Source organism: Xiphophorus maculatus, chromosome 6 (assembly GCF_002775205.1).
Source record: "Xiphophorus maculatus strain JP 163 A chromosome 6, X_maculatus-5.0-male, whole genome shotgun sequence".
Classification (NCBI taxonomy): domain Eukaryota; kingdom Metazoa; phylum Chordata; class Actinopteri; order Cyprinodontiformes; family Poeciliidae; genus Xiphophorus; species Xiphophorus maculatus.
In genome coordinates, this window is record NC_036448.1 from 22,944,226 (window position 1) to 22,961,696 (window position 17,471).

Sequence of the window (17,471 nt, forward strand, 5' to 3'; positions counted from 1 at the left end):
CTGTGCAGAAAGTTCAGATCTGAGAGACACAAGAAAAGGAAACTTGTTAAATAAATGTTTATTTTTTCTGCTATAAAGACCAGAAAATTAAATCGGGACCAAATTGATCAGTAAATGTCAGTGTGATGAAAGCTGTGTCATAAAACGGATTTAAAAGGTCAAGAAAAGGTTATTTTCTGGCATAAATATATTAAGGAAAATATGCAATATGAAACACTACTGTGGATTATGTTAATACTTTTAAATGGTTAAGCAGGAGCTCCAGTAATGATGACGTAACATCCTTATTTGGGCTGAATCGACTCATGAACATGCAGAGGTTTCTGTCCCGGATCTGTTTACTGCGTAGATTTTCCCGGGGACAGCGATCCCAACATGTGATGAAAAGACAACGAAGGAGGGAGAACCGTGTCAATTAAAGAAAACTAAATCCATCCTGATTTGGGAAAGCACTGAGGCCAGTGTTATCTGAGCAGGAAGCAGCTAACGACCGCGCAGACGGTCGAAGCGATCAATGCACAGGTTCAGAGCGGCACACTTAAAGAAAACCTCTGGTGTTTATTACAGGAGCGTTTGGTCCTCTTTCTGAAGACACTTTGTCTTCAGCCGTCAGTGGTTCTGATCACTTAGAAAGGTTATATGCAAAATAAAAAGGTTTAAAGGAAAACTTTTGTTCTTTTTTCTCAATGAAATATGAGCTGGGAAATTTTCTGACTGGGTTTTAATTTGCTACTAGAACTATGCCTGTCACAATAAATTTTACTGGACGATAAACCGCCCCAGAAGTTATCGCGATAAACGATAATGTTGTTTTGAGAACATTTTCAAGTAATATAATGGTAATGTCATAATAATGCAAAAACATATTCTGAAAGATCAACAAACTTTAAATTCAAATGAAACTGGAAAATATTTTAAAAATCCAACATAAACGAACAAAACGGCAGAAACGACAAATAAAATGAGTTATGAAGTCTGTGTAAACAAAATTATCCTTAGAAAATGGCTGAAACACCAGACTAAAGACTTTTATCATCCAGTTTTTGGTAGAAAAAGAGAAAAAAGAAAAACAATAAATTGTACAAATGGAAGTTATTGAGCTTGTTTTAATTTATCATGCGATTTATTGATTTATTGTGACAGGTCTAATTATGAGGAATTAAATGTCTCTACGTTGAAAAGATTGATCCAGGGCTGCAACTAATGATTATTTTAGTAATCTGACGATTAATCAGATAAAAGAATTTTGCATTCTACAGAATTAAGCCATTTTATAGATAGTAGAAATACATTAAAAGATACAAATAAGTCATTAATTTCCTTTTTTAAATGCATTTTTTGCCTAAGACAACACGGCTTTCCTTTAGTGAATTTGAGCTCATTTTGTTTTGCAAACATTTTTCGGCCTAATCAAGTTACCTCAATGTGGCTTTTCTAATCCATTTCTGCATATTTTTAAACTTTAAACATAAAAATGAAATTGTGAGCAACAAGACTGATCACAAATTAAAAAGAAAAGTTGTAAAGATGACGATATAATGTCATGTAAGCATGAGAAAAATTAAGTAAGTGCAAATTAAGGAATCATAAAGCTTTTTAGGTAAATTATTAGTTTGCAAAATAGAATTTTATTTTGTTTCCTTGTTTTGTAATGTTGTAAATTTACCAAAATAAATCAAAAACTATAAGATCTGAAATGTTATTTTAAATTAATTGTTTTATGCTTTTTTTGGAATAATGACGTTTCTAGTAGAAAGAAAGATACAAGTAATATCGAAATGTATTTCACAGCTTTTTGAAACTAAGTCAGAAGTTTTGTTTTGGTATAATTAACCCTGACATATCCAATATTCTTATTAATTATTACTGTTTTTATTCTATATGTTCTTATTTAAAAAGTAAAAATATCTGGTGTAAAATTAGTATTTATAAGTAGCAGGAGTAAGTGATGTTGACTAAGAGTTTTATCGCGATATTTTGTGGTAACATTGTGATAACGACAATAGTGACAATGAAAACTGTTTCTTACTTTTTCACATAAAGTAGCATTATTTGTGTCACTACATTGCTCACAGTAACTGAATTTAATTATTTTAAATGCGATTAAATATAATCAAACTGCATTGAAATGCAGTTTAATATGATTACATAATTTATTATGTATCAATAAGTTACATATTTATTGATAAGTAACGATGCGATCATTGAACAAACTGGAGAAAATGCTAAAACTTACAATCTGGACAGTTTTGGGTGTTTTAAACATCATTAACTGAAATTTATTGTGACAACAAGAAATCAAAATTCTTATCATGATGAGAAATTTATCACGATAAATTATGAACAATACGATAAAAGCCGATTCTTAATAAATAGTTAATATTTGAGAATCTGCTGGATAAAAATTAAAGTGACAGACCAGTTAATTGGATAATTCATGGACACCAAATTTGCATATATTTGTAGCTAAAGATAAATTTACCAGCCACTCGAGGGGAACTTGTTGCAGAAATCCAGCTGCATCAAAACAAAGACACCCCAAATGAAAACAAAGATGTTCTACCAAGCTGCAGACTTTGCTTAGTGGGGGGAAACTCGGTTATTTCGGTAAACATGTTTTGTTGGGGGGAGGTTGGAGGACCTTAGAGACCCAGCTGGCAGGCGGCAACACCCAGGGTCTTTGAACGCACCTCCTCCACACTCTGACATCTGACTGTCATCAAGTCCTGTGAGATAAAGCCGTTTCAGCCAGAGGCAGCAAAGCTGATTAACTCTCTTGTGTCTCAATTCAGACAGAAACAAGTGATCAAGTTTGAAACATTACTTTCATCTGTGGAACCGTTTCATCTTTGAAATGGAGAAGAGCTTGATGCTTTATTTGTGAGGGGTTTTTGTCTTTTTTATCGATCTGTAGGTGAATGTTAAAGCAGCGAATGAGACAGAAAGTCCAAGATAGATTCAAGCTTTGTTTTAAAAATATGCTTCAAATATTCAGCTTTTACAGATAATCTTTAAAGAAATAGATAATTGGCACAAAATCTTACTGAGTAATTTGGTCTAGTTTCGAATGCTAATCTATTAGTAAACTTAAAAGAAGACAAAAACTAACTTACAAGTATCTTTTCAGCAAGAAATATTAGCTTGTTTTGAGTAAATTATCCCTTAATATTTGTTTAAAAAAACACTAGTTCCAATGCAAATTATTTCACTCATAACATGGAAAAATCTCTTCTTAAAAGTGAAAATCTGCCACCAATATTAAGGAATTATTTACTTAAAACAAGCTAATATTTCTTGCTGAAAAGATACTTGTAAGTTAGTTTTCGTCTTCTTTTAAGTTTACTAATAGATTTGCGGTAGATCAAAATTACTTGCATCAAAACAAAGACACACCAAACGAAAACAAATACGCAAAATATGTTTTACCAAACTGCAGATTTGCTCAGTTTTCTGTTTTTGCAGTGAAAATATTGTATCCTGCACAATCTGGCTCTCATTGGCACAGATGCATTTATCTGAGCAAAACGTGAGACTTTATGTCAGAATAGGCTTTAGATTTGACTGAAATAGTATGAAAAATATGAAAAAAGAGAAAAAACATGGGGAAGCACCAGGATGAAGCCTCCCCCTCATAAAAGTCCCACAAATAAAGGTCAAATCCACAGGGACGGCTGAGAAGATTACCAGAATGACATGATGGATGGAAAACCAGTGGGAATGTGTTTAGATTTGAGATATAGATGAAAAATTAAGTTATAATAAAGCAGGTGAAAAGTCAAGGACATAAATGACAATCAGCTGTGAAGACTGCTGCACCCTTCCCCCACTAATTCCCCCCATTCGTGGTCAGATGGTCTTATGACTATATGCATAAACTGCACATTATTTTCACATTCCAACATGTGAAACTAGTGGATTTTTGGTAAATACAGAGGATCATCATGTATTTGAGGCTTTGTCTGTGGAATGTCTCTCCAAATTACTCGTGGAAAATTTGCATATTTGTCCATTTTTTGCAGGGAAATCTGAAATATAAAAAAAGAAAACTCAGCTTAGGAAGCTGAAATGCTCCTACACAAAGCACCCAATCCAGAAGCGCCATTCATTTTCCTTGGTGCTGATTGGCTGAACACACAAGAATATAGATAACGACAGCTGGTAAGATGTGCTAATTAATGTCTCTTTTGAAAAAATCAACTGGAACGCTCTCCAAGGTCAGATTTCCCACTGGTGAGAGCAACTCCGACTTGTAAGGCATTTACTGGGCGACTCCGCATTTCAATATGGCCGCTCATTGCATCAACAGTATTAAGATGTGGTGGAAACATGTTTACTTTACAACACGCACATGTAAAAATGCGTCTAAAATGAACATGTTACATGGATGTAGCACCTGCAACTGTAAACTGAACAAATTAAAAGTTATGCTTGCTTAAAATGATGTTTATGAAAGCTACTGCAACCAATGTCTATGGGCGCCGCCATGACGGAAATCAAAATCTCAGTATGTAACTTAAAAAAAAATTATTTGACATATTTGCTAAAATGTTGACAGTATAAGACAGATAATGTGAAAAATAAAATTCTCTGCTTTCTCCCAGTTCTAACTGCAGACATTCAGTCAGAAACATCCAATCAGAGCCGGGAGGAGGGTCTTAGCGCTGTCAATCACTGCTCACGTCGTCCCTTTTGCTCTCTGCTACAACTGGTTCACCACAACATAGTCTGTCGTTAATGCTAGTTAGCCTAGCCACAGATGACAGCAGATAAACAGTTATCCTGGAATGGTAAGCTGTTTCTCTGTTATTAGCACATTGAACCGCATTGATTGACAGCGCTAAGACCCGCCTCCTGGCTCTGATGGGTTGTGATTGGCTAGTTAGCATGACCACCAATGTCAAAGGACAAACAGTTGTTTCTCTTTCATTACCACATTTAGCAGAGAGTACATGAGTTAGATTGACAGCGCTAAGACCCGCCTCCTGGCTCTGATTGGCTGTTTCTAACCAGGAGTGGCATATTTCAGCAGACAGCAACAGTAGCTCAGGGAGGAGATGAAGGAGCTCCATCTTTTCACAGATTATCCGTCATCATCTTGTACTTTGGTGACAGTTTAAAAAAAAGGGGGGAAAAATATATTTTTTATAAAAGTTAAATGTTGCAACTTTAAACCTAGAGTTCTGACTTCAGAGGTAACTGGGACACAGTTTCAACTCCCACATCTAAATAAAACTAAAATTTCTGCTATTCTGAATTTTGGTTTGACATTCAGACAAAATTAAAGCTCCCCCATCTAGCCAACCATCATAAAACTTTCTAGAGGCGCCCCTGCATCCATCAGCTATGGTTCCAGGCTTTTATCAAACCCAGTCTGTACCTTGAGGTAGTCGTTTTCAGATCTCAGCTCGTCTATCTCCCGCAGCAGGTCGTCCTCGGCTGCAGCCCTGCTGGTTCCTGCCGGTTTGAATTGTGCGCTGGTGTCCGGTTTCTCCGGTTTCTGTCTCTCTCCCTGCGGCCCCGGAGCAGACTGAGCCGGAGCAGCGGAATTATCGCCCACCGGCTGATCCAGGTCGCTGGAGCCGGTGCCGGACTCGGCGTCGCTGGCGGCTGGCGCCTGCTTGTGTTCGTCGGACAGCGGCTCGGACGGGCAGTCCGACAGGTCCGAGCTGCTGTCCGTCTGGCTGACCCGGCTGAGCTGCGCGCCGGTCGGAACCCTGATCGGGGACACATGGCTGAGAGGCCCCGGGGATCCCGCGGCTAGTTTGCCCTTCTTGCCTTTGGTGCGGATCGGACTGCTGGTGCTGTCCGGCTTGGTGCTGCTGGCTGCTGCCACTGCATGCTGCGGCGTCTTCGTGGGTTTTTTCGCGGCGGGGGACTTGATGCTACTTTTTGGCGTGGCTGGTTTCTCTTTGGCCCCGGTTGTGTTGCGCCTGGAGGTTCGGTTCGGATGGGCTAAGGACGCCGTGGCAGGCTGCTGCTGCTGCTGCTTGACGAGTTTCGGGGATTTGGGGACGATGGCAGGTGGCTTGTTGGAGCGGGAGTGCACATCCTTGAGGAAAGGTCTCGCCGGGGAAGGCGCTCGGTTCAGCCTCTTCTTCTCCAACTGTTGGCTCTGCGGTTTGGAGTCGGAGCCATTGGAGCTCTCCATTATACAGGGGGATGATCAGGAAGGAAGCGATCAATCCACGGCACCGAGGAAAATCTCTGACGTGCGCCTGCAGGGAAGCAGCCAGGTTGCTCTGCTTTCTTCTTCCTTGTCGGTTTGGGGATGCGCATCCTGCGGCGGCCTGGATGCTGCTTTTCACTCCATCCAGCAACATTCACCAGGTTGTCATTGTAGTCCCCTCTGCCTGTGGAGCCTCCGGAGGAAACGCTGCAATGAAGGAGAGGGGATTAGTGGCAGGTTGCATCTGCAGCCCGGGCTGCTTCAACTCAACTTGGGAATCACAGAAGTGAGCCGGAGTCAAATAGCTTCCTCCTCCGTTCCCGTTTCATGCGCTCCGGACCCCCAGCCAGTCGCTCTCCTTCACAAATGACACGTAAAATCTGCAATCGCTGCGGTGTGAGGCTCGACGCCCGTGGATTCCTGCGAGGCGCATGCGCTGCTGCTTCATACCCCTTGTTTTCTGTGGGACCAGGTCTGCCACGCTCGGCTGCGCATGTCCTGGAGGCTGTTGAACACCTTTTCACAGAGGGACAAATATTTATGCAAAAGCTCAATAAAGGGGAACAGAATATCGAACCAAAACGTTCACAACAAAGTTAAAGCGAAGTTGTGGTAAATTAGGTGGAAGCATTTTGATGAGTCATTTTCTTTTACAAGTAAAAATCTGAAAAGTATTGCATTGTAGGGGCGATGTTTTGTACTTTACAGGCACAGTGACATACAATCCAGTAACTGCTAAGTGGAATTGTTATGAAAAAGTGTATATAGCAAACATAAATGAAAAGACATTACTTTCCAATTTGACGTCTCTGTCTCTTTAAGAAGTTCCTACTCTTTCAGACAGCTGCCTTGTCATCACAACAAACCTTATCCATTAAAGCCGCAGCATGTCACTTTTACAAAAATATTTACAGCTGTCACCATGTTATGAGACAAATAATCTGTGAAAAGATCAGAAACAACCAATCAGAGCCAGGAGGCGGGTCCTAGCGCTGTCAATCAACATCATGCTCACTGCTATATGCTAGTGGCGGAGAAACAACTTACCTTTACAGGAAACTGCAGTGATCGGTGGCCATGCTAACTAGCCTAGCATTCTGCTATTGGGTAGAAACTGCAGTGTGTAACACAAGCGTGATTGACAGCGCTAAAACCTTCCCCCTGGCTCTGATTGGTCATTTCTGATTGAATGGTGTATTTCTGAAATTTGCCTTGGGAGAAGTCAGAGGAGCTTGATTTTTCCATCGATTATCTGTCTCCTACCAAACTGTGACGACACGGTGACATTTTTAACAAATCTGAAAAAATAAACATATTTAATAAAAGTTACCTCCTGCAGCTTTAAACTATTTACAGCCGTTTTTAAGAGAGTTGGACAGAAAAGTAATTTGTATGATGACTTCCACAGAGTTGCAGTTCTTCCAGTTGTCATGCTAATTACTGCTGTCGCTAGTCTGGAGGAACTGAGCTGGGAAGAAGTGCTCTGTTGCAGACTCCAGATCTAGACACTTAGCCAACTGTTCAAGCTTTGCAACAGATTCCAAATTACATTTAGGCCTGGACTTTGACTACACCATTTGAACACATGAATGTGCTTTATTCAAAGCTATTTGATTTTAGCGTCAGGCTTCATGCTTGTCGTGGTCCTGTCTCATATTTTTTGCAGACTCTTACAGTTTTTTCTCCACATGATGCTGCCACCACCACAAACTTCCTAATCTCTCAGTCACCCAAAAAACGTAAATAAACACAAATCTTTAGTAATAAATATAGACATCTTTAATTGCATTTCATTAGTTCAAGAATGCCACAAGTTATAAATACAGTCAACCTGCTTTAAACCTTCCAGAGACTGGTTTTAACACAAAATAACAGACATCATAATGGATACACGTTGCAAATAAAATGCAATTCTTTAAATGTATAGTTAAACCACAAAGTATTAAAAGGCTTAGTAATCAGAACGAAGTCCACAGGGTTAGTGCCAAAACGTTGAGGGAAGAAAGGTTTCCTTTCCAAACAAACACCGCTATCTGAAGAAACGCTCACACTTCCAAAACTCAGGCGATAAAAATCCCAATTTTCCAGATAATTTCAGCGCAAACGTTGTTCTGCTGGACGATAATCTTATTGCTAGGTTTAACTGAAAACTTAATATTTTTTTAATTCTAGAAAAGCTGTCAGTTTGAGAGGGTTTCTTTCTTTTTATTATGAAAAGTCACAGTGCTACGTTGCTGCTTCTGCAATAATTTCATAACAAACAAAGCCTGAACTTAAACAATCCACCAGACCAAAATGTGGGAGAAATGCAAGATTATAAGTGATCTAAACATGGTGAATTAGTAGAAAGGCTGTGGAGTTAGATGCAGTTTACAACTTCACCACTAGATGTCAGTACACCTAACATAATGGGACTTTAATTCAGAAGAAAATCCCGACTGTGCAGTTGAGCCCATCAGTTTCCTGAGTCATACAAACACCAAGCAAGTCGCCTTCAACTGCTCCAATTTTTTAAGCCTTTATTCTTTTTTTCTTCCCCCTGAATTCATTAGAAAATAAACAAACAACAAAGAAGTATTAGTAACAAGAAAGGATAGAACTATGTCTGCATTCTGGCGGTATTGTCTTTATTCCCCTGCTTAACACAAATAGATCCAGGACTACATTACCCATGTCTCCTTGCGTCTGCAGAGTAGCCACGTTAGTGCTAAATAAACTACAACTTGTGTTATTTTGTTTTCCTGCATGTCAGCGTAAAATGGGAATCTGGTTTTGTAGTGCAAAACGTTACAATTTATAGAAAAATAACTCCAGCCACATTAATACTTCAAGGTAAAGTAGATCCATAAATCTATAACTTGGCAAAAATATCTCCACCTTATCCAGTAATTACAGCAACCACACCGTATTTATTTTTTATCCGTCACTTAGTAAAAACACGTCAAGTTTAAACTGAGCTATAGAAAGATGTGAGATGTAATCCCTTTGTCTCGGAGCGACTCGGACGATTTTAAAATTAGTGAGAGGTTCCCCACATGCCTAATGTAACAACCGTCCAAACACTGAGGTAGTCTGGGTGTAGACAGGCAGGTGGTAGGAAGGGTCTCCAGGTGTAAGCGTTAGTGTGCTGCAGGTCAAAGTGTTCAGTAACGGAGAAGAGGAAGGAACAGAGAGAGGATAATACTGCTCGATTCATGCAACAATTACAGCAGCGGTCAATAACGCTAAAGTGCTGCTGTGTACTGCCCCCATGTGGCCACGTTGGTGCACTGCAGGTTTCAGAGAGTGTCTGGGTGTGTGTGTGTGTGTCGGGTGTGTTTCCACACAGAGTCTCAGCAGCAGCGCATGCGGGGAGGGGGCAGCTCCGGTGGCACTTCGGGTTCAGGCTGCAGAGACAGGACGCTGTTGGAGAGCTCCTTGTTGGGAACCTCAAGAGGCATCTGGAGGATAAAAACAGGAAACTCAGCCGTGCACAGGTGAGAAAACAAGCCAGAAATGGCAACAAACCGGAGCTTTACCTGCACTGGAGCTGGGAGATATGGATTAAAAAAACAGCTGATTTTTTTCATGACATGCGATTTCCAATTATAATAATAAAAAAATTTTCCCAAATCAGAAGGGATTCAAAATTATTTTCAAAACAAAATAATTTTATATAATATATGCAATTAAATGCCAATTCTTGGCTTTGCTGAATGTTACCCCTGATCTCTCTTTATTCCATTAAATTATTTAAAATCTAATTACACTAATGGAACAATAAAAGATAAAAGTGGTTACAAACATAATCAGTTAAAACATGAATACTTAATTTAGCTGCACATCGTTTTACCTAATAAATAAATAAATATTCAAAATCCTGGACACACCAACCTTGCTGAGAATGTCATCAACAAGCTTGACGAAAATCTCATCCACGTTATAATTATCCTTGGCACTGGCTTCGCAGAAGCGCATCCCAGTTATCCGAGAGGCAAACTGTAAAATATAAACGTCACATAAATCAGGAAATGCAGCATTAGCATCATTAGCATTACCGGCGGGGAAGGGAGCCATCAGTAGGCCTGGCATGATAACAAATTTTACTAGACGATAAATTGTCCCAGAATTTATTGCAATAAATGATAAAATTGTTGTTTTGAGACCATGTTCAAGTTGTAATAATGGCAAGAACACATTGTGAAAGATCAATAAACTTTAAATTCTAATGAACATTTAACACTGGTACTGGAAAACATTTAAATATCCGAAATAAATAAACAACAGAAACACTTTGACGCATAAGGAGCACAAGGAGTCTTCATGAATGCTGTCATGAAGTGTAATTCGGTAAATAATAACACTTTTAATGCAAAGTTGCATTAAAAGTCCCATTATTTACTCAATGACACTTGAAGACAACAGTCAAACATTCATGAAGACTCCTTTATGTTCATGTCAGTCTTATGAACACCCTGTTAAATAAAGAGTTACTTAAACAACAAATAAAATAAATTATGATGTTTTTGTAAACAAAAATGTCCTTCAGAAAAAAAAAGGTTTAGTTGAGACAAAAGCAGCAGGCTGAAGACTTTTATCATCCAGTTTTTGGTAGAAAAAAAAGCCATGCAAGTGGAAATCATTGAGTTTGCCTTAATTTATCATGTGATTAATTGATTTATTGATTATCGTGACAGGCCTACGCATCAGCTGGTAAACGTGAGAGGAAAGTCTGAAGTTGTAGCGATGACACAAAGACGTGAACTCACTCTCTCTCCTTGTTGTTTTGAGATGATCCGATCCGTCTCACAGTCCAGCTTGTTCCCAACCAGCAGAAGCTCTGCTTCCTCTGAGGCGTACTAACACGCCACAACCAGAAACACAGCGGAGAAAAACAACTTCATCAACTCAGAAAACAGCACTGGGCTTTCAGAAAGTTACAGTGTCAACCAATGTTGGCTGGAAAAAACCGCTATGGGTCAGTTAATTAGGTTTGGGATGTTTTTCACAACATTTGACAGGTTTTTAGAAAGTATTTAAAGGAAAATTAAAATAAAAAAGTAGTAATTGTGTGTCAGAAAAGAACAAAAAAAAAAAAAAAAAAAAACCTTTCTTGACGTAGTTTCACTCTTCAGTCTCCCTGATTGATGCCCTCCTCCTCTTCTTTTTTTAAAATTAGCATTTTATTTATTTTTTTTACTTTACACATAGTACAGTACAGACCAAAAGTTTGGACACACCTTTTAATTCAATGAGTTTCCTTTATTTTCATGACTATTGACATTGTAGATTCACACTGAAGGCATCAAAACTATGAATAACACATGTGGAAATATGCACTAAACAAAAAAGTGTAAAACAACTGAAAATACCCCTTATATTCTAGTTTCTTCAAAGTAGCAACCTTTTGCTGTGATTACTGCTTTGCACACACTCTGCATTTTCTTGATGAGCTTCAAGAGGTCGTCACCTGAAATGGTTTTCACTTCATAGGTCAACCTGTCAGGTTAATAAGTGGGATTTATTGCCTTATAAATAGTCATGAAAATAAAGAAAACCCATTGAATTAGAAGGTGTGTCCAAACTTTTGGTCTGTACTGTACAGTCGATCGGTAATAGTTCTAAGAAAATCGAAAAGTTACAGGAGGGGGACTATATACAATGCTCATCAGGATACACAGTACTACTTTTGAGCTAAATTTCTTTCCTCTTCGTCTGTATCACAGAGGTGTCTTCTTAATCAAATACATCTGATGAGTTTCTTTTACCTTGTCTATCATTTTCATCCATTTAGGAAGGTCATCGAACGTTTCCTGTTTTGTGATGTCATAAACCACGACTATTCCCTTGGCTCCTCTGTAGTAGGCCGAAGTGATGCTGTTAAACCTCTCCTGGCCTGCAGTGTCCCTGTCGCACAGAGATCAGACCACATTCTTTAAAAAGCATTTCAATATAAACAAAAACATCAGTTTGAATCAGAAATAATTTACTTTAAGATGAACAGGACTTCATTATATTAAATGAAGATGTGGTTATGATCAAAAAAGAATCAATCGAGAAAGCTTGTTTTTTACATTAGTGATATAATCATTTTAATGATTTGCTGTTTTCTCTGATTAACGACAGCTGAGAGCCGCAACGTTATGATCCTTCTTTTAGACATATCGGAGTAAAGAGGGTTGAACAAAAATGCCACATTTTTCTGATTTTTATTTACAGAAAAGGTTCATAAACTACAAATTCTCCTGCCACTTCAAATATACCAGTTTGACATGAAAATGACATTTCGTTCTTTTGGTAAATGGCTTTTTTGACTCCTAAATTAGTTGACGATTATTTAAATGATTAATTAATCACAATGAATTGTTCCAGCTCTAATCTTAAATGCAAAATGTATATATTTTTTTACAGTTTTGGTTTAATTCCTGCTCTGAATATGTTGTTCTTTCAGCAATCCCTCCCCCCCTTCGAGTCTGCATTCTCCAGTTAATAATTAATCAATTACTAAAATAGTTTAGGATTATTTCAATAACTGATTCATCATAATTTATCTGATTGATTATTTCAACAATTGCTCTGGTGAATAAAAATGTGAAATTGTGGCATGGATTTATAGTTAAGCCCTCTAGGTCGACTTTTTTTTCCAGATTAATCAACTACTAAATTAGTTGACAATTATGCCAACAGTTTATTAATCCGATTAATTGTTTACGCTCTGATTAAAATACATAGATTTTTGTCATTTTTAACCATAAAAACTTCTAAATATACAACGTACAAAGAATGTTTGTGTGTTACGACGCAATCACATTTAAACAGCTGGTAAAATAAGATAAAAAGTAGAATGAAGTGTATTATTAAACAGGTTTGTAATTATGGTATCATGGCTTAATGATGTCTGAATTAAATTCCCTGTTCATAGATTTTATTTAAAGATTAAAAGGAAGAAAAAACAAAACAAAACCAACAACCCACAGTTGGATTTTTAATGACAGCAGTATGAGCAACACTAAGTGCAGAGCTACTGTACCTTCAGCCATCTAGTCTCTCCCTTTTCCCCAGTGAGTCACAGTCAGGCTAATGAACAGGAGAGTGGACAGACAGCAGCACAATGGCAGGGTTAGCCGAGACTGGACAAAGCTGAAGTGGAGCTTGATGAGAGATTTCAACACGAAAACACACACACACACGCACACACACACACACACACACACACACCCTGGGTGACAGCTGTCCAGATCAGAGTGAGGACTGGTGGAGGAGTGAGTTTGAGATGGGAAGGTGGGTGACTGTTAGTCAGCAGCAGAAATGTGTTAGTGAAACAAGCAAAGGCGGTCCCACACTGAAGCTGAGCGCGTTCATGGCTCCGAGTGGCGCGACTCGGATCCAAAAACCAATCGATAAAGTTCAGCTTGTGTAATTTTTCACAAACAAAACTTGCCAAATAAGCTGGATGTAAATGAAATTCAATAAATCCAAAACGACCCATCCTCCAAAGCAAGTGCTTTATTAGGAACTTTAAAATTTACACTTCGTCAGTACCAGAACTGGGTTTGAATTTCGTTTTCCTTGTGACAATGACAATAAAGATTTATCTTATCTTATCTTAATAAATATGGTTAAAAGTGGAAAAAATCTCAATTCAGAAAAATTGAAACGGGAGTTAAAAAATGTAATTTGGAAAATAAAATCAAGGACAAAAGAACAGTTTCTACAAAGAGCTGCTGTTGCACTGAACATAGCAAATCCATCTAAAACCTGATCTTTATTTATCTATTTTTATTTATTTTATTCTTAACATCCCAGTTGTTCTTTGTTTCTTTGAGAGTTGCTATTTTTTATATTCTGCTGTGCTTTATTCATGCACAATGACATTAAAGGCAGTTCTGACTCTGATAATTAAAGGGATTTCATCATCTTTATGCGACACAAACGTAACATCTACTTTCTTCTTCTACGCATGCGGTTCGGTTCGGAGTCGTAAACCATTCACACAGATTACTGACTGATTTATTTAGTATGAACAACCATACAAAATAAAACTGAATTTCAATAAAAAAATAAATAAATTCATTAACAATAAAAAATTGGAAGTGAGCATAAAGACCTGGAGTTTAGTGAAATTATTTGTTGCATGTGATGAAGCAACAACAAAAAGAAGTAATCAAAAAAGGATAAATGTGAACTATGTTTTTAAAAAAATAATAGTCAATAAAAAAATTGTTTTAGCAAAGAAATTTAGTAGTAGTGAAGTTAAATGTTTTATTTTTACTAAACTAAATGCTTTCTTCCATTTGGAAAATATATCAGATTTTTTTTGTTTGTTTGTTTGTTCTAGAACCTAAAACACATTTAATCTGTAATTTAATTTAATCATAAGTATGATTAAATGTTAGATTTCCATTTCAAATATTCAGGAAGGTTTAAAGCTGTAAGAGAGACACAACTAAAAATAAATACTGAATGAAATAAAATTGAAATAAAACGCATCATGAATATCATCAAGATAATATTTGGTAATTAGTGCTACATTATTAGAGCACATTAGTGCAGTGAGCTAATAGAATATGTTTGTTTTGTTTCTTTAAAATGTATGTAAATCTTAAGTAAAAACTCACACTGCCTTCAAAATGTCTAGTTTTTAATTTAAAAACAAATAAACGAACCATCTGCACAGGTCAGATGAGCCTTGCATGGCAGCAGCTTGGTTGGTGCAGCATCAATTGCTTGTCATCCCAGAGGAAAACTCACCATATCTGAAGTCTGATCTTCTTCCCTCTCAATTCAACTGTCTTGATTTTGAAATCAACACCTACAAAAGGAAACAGAAATGTGAATTCAGCTGAATGCCATCCATGATTTCTTTTATTTAACCAGGTGAGTTCAATGAGAACAAATTCTCATTTTCAACAATGACCTGGTCAGAAAACATTAAAACATCATTCAGCAAAAAAGGAAGAATATTAAAAAAACAGACAAAAGTACAACTATGTTTTAGTATCCAAGTATCTAAAACATTTCTAAAAGCAGGCATATTATGTACTATGTTTTTTACTGAGGTGATGAAGGCTGACATTGAAGTTTATTGTGTTGCTTTGATTTTCATGTGAATAGTTTCTGGTGGGGTTTCCATTTGACTGGTTTTTAATCTTGTTTAAAGTTACCTGTGATGGATTAAAGTTCCTTTGATAAGCTTTTTAACATTTTATTACATTACGACAACAGACTGATGCATTTTATTGGGATTTTATGGGATAAAAAAAACACAGAACATGATTTTGCAGTGGAGGGAGAACTGCTTTTTTAATTTAGATTTTTAAAAATAAATCTCTGAAAAGTGTCAGAAGTGACCTAATTGGTAAATAGAGTTTGTTTGTAATTTAATTTAATGGCAGTATTAATCCATCTAATCTTTGAAGACAGAGATATGCAGAAGATACAAAAAACAAATAAAAAAGACTAAAGACTAGGATGGAGATTCACCTATCTGCTGGGCAAAATCCCTAAATAGCAATGTATAACTATAGAACTACATCCAATCAAAAATTGTTGCAAGCGTTCAGATTTTAAATTGAGCTCCTCTGTAGGCAATCTGACTGAGTTTGTGCTATTATATAAAAAGAATCAACATAAAATCCAAAAGTCCTAGTCCAAGTCGACTTTTGGGTAGCTGCTTGACAGAGAAGAACAGCAGGTGTCTAGACAAACTCGCCCGCAGGGTTGGGTTGGTTGTGCGGAGGTGCCTGGACTCTGTGGGGACTATCTTCGAGAGGCTCTGCCAGAGGTAGGCACAGAGCATCCCAATCAGTGGCCTGTGACAGTCACCTCCTCCAATCGATCCCAGCAGAGCAAGAGAGCAGCCGCAGCCAAAAGTTCCTGGGCAGCAGGACTGAAAATTGATCCCCAAAGCCAGAATACAAAAGAATACAAAACGCCAATCACTGGTAACCAACAACCTGATCCAATCTATTTTAGTGACATCTGCTACTTTGGCTAAGTGCATACTGAGATACTTTGAATGAATTTTACTTCATATTTTTAATTTATTTTGTGTTACTTAAAGAAAATTATTTCTCTGAGCTCTTCTACAGCGTTAAATCTGAATGTGAAGAGTATGACAACAAGTAGCAAACAGTATAGTCTACTTGTTGCATATTTGAAAGTAAAATAGGAAACACAAGTTGAGAACACAGCAGACTTATATTACAGGATATAAATAAACATTACACAGGATAATGCAAAACATTTCCACAAGTGGCCTCTGATAAAATTAACATAATATCAGAGAGTGCTGGGTCACAGGAATGACAAGACAACATGGAGCTCTATCATAGCAGCTGCTTGTGTGTGACTATTTTGGGTCTGGCCATTATGGCTGGCTGGCGTCCAGGTCACAGGACTGTTTACAGGGTCGCAACAACAATTAATTTTATGTTTAAATAAACAACAAAGGCACATATTTTTTTCTATCAAAACGATGCAGGAAAATATTCAAATTTAAAATGGAGGGAAATGGGAGCTAGTGGCTGAACTAGACCAGACATTCGTCTCATAAAACCTACGTAATTTTTTCTTATCTTTATGTTAATTCACGCTTAACAGTATATTTTAATTGCAACTATTACCCATATAGATAATTTTTAGACCATTAGAAACCTATTAACACTACGGTAAATACAACTTAACTCTATTACTATAAACTTCACTCTTTGTCGTCTTACACCAGTAAGCATGATTTAGCTTCTCACAGTAAACAGGGAGGGAAAACCCGCATTTCGCTCATTCCGTCGTAGTTTTAATGGGTTTTCAGGAAGTAGTCGGGTCCCGTTTTAAAAACCAACTGAAACTGCCTGAATAAAAAGTAGGGGGGGAAAAAACAGATCCTGTACTCACCTACTGTCGACTTGCATGACTCGCAGAAAGTATCGTCCGTGAACCTCTCCATGAGGCTGGTTTTACCTACTCCACGGGAGCCAATAATTATAATCTGGAGTTTGAAGTCAGCGGGTCGGGGAGGCATCTTCCTGCGGCGGGACTGAGCCCCCAGAGCGGGAGACGAGTTCTCCGAGCCTCCGCTGCCACCACCGGCAGCGGCCCTCCGCGGTATATCATATCTCGGATCCATCAGTAATTCCACATTTATGACAACAAAAGTAACATATGAACAAACCTAAGCTGAAATACTGCCGAAGTAATTTTCTACTTCAAACTTTCTTTATTGTCCAGAGAAGTTAGGGAAAGTTTGTTGCCCGCTGATAGTTGTTGTTGTTCAGCCATTAAAGACCCTGGATGTCATTGCGTCATTTCCGTTTCCCAGACTTATTCT

The 17,471-nt window shown here is 37.8% G+C and overlaps 2 protein-coding genes across 5 annotated transcripts in view; both read right to left on the reverse strand.

Moving 5' to 3' along the window:
* Positions 1-7,039, reverse strand: part of mtcl1 (microtubule crosslinking factor 1) — a 90,666-nt gene extending 83,627 nt beyond the window's left edge. For 2 of the 4 annotated variants that reach the window (XM_023335171.1, XM_023335174.1), the window contains exon 1: positions 5,378-7,039. In XM_023335171.1, the coding sequence (XP_023190939.1) occupies positions 5,378-6,148 (771 nt within the window). In that variant the 5' untranslated portion in view covers positions 6,149-7,039. The remainder of the gene's footprint in view (positions 1-5,377) is intronic. The other 2 variants (XM_023335172.1, XM_023335173.1) reach the window with 2 other exon arrangements.
* Positions 7,040-7,922: 883 nt separating this feature from the next.
* On the reverse strand, positions 7,923-17,428 carry rab12 (RAB12, member RAS oncogene family). The gene is made up of 6 exons (XM_005801971.2): positions 17,039-17,428; positions 14,897-14,957; positions 11,914-12,052; positions 10,915-11,004; positions 10,040-10,144; positions 7,923-9,606 (listed from the first exon to the last, which is right to left on the reverse strand). The coding sequence occupies exons 1-6, from the start codon at positions 17,268-17,270 to the stop codon at positions 9,499-9,501; spliced, it is 735 nt and encodes a 244-aa protein (XP_005802028.1). The 5' UTR covers positions 17,271-17,428; the 3' UTR covers positions 7,923-9,498.
* Between the last annotated feature and the right edge of the window lie 43 nt (positions 17,429-17,471).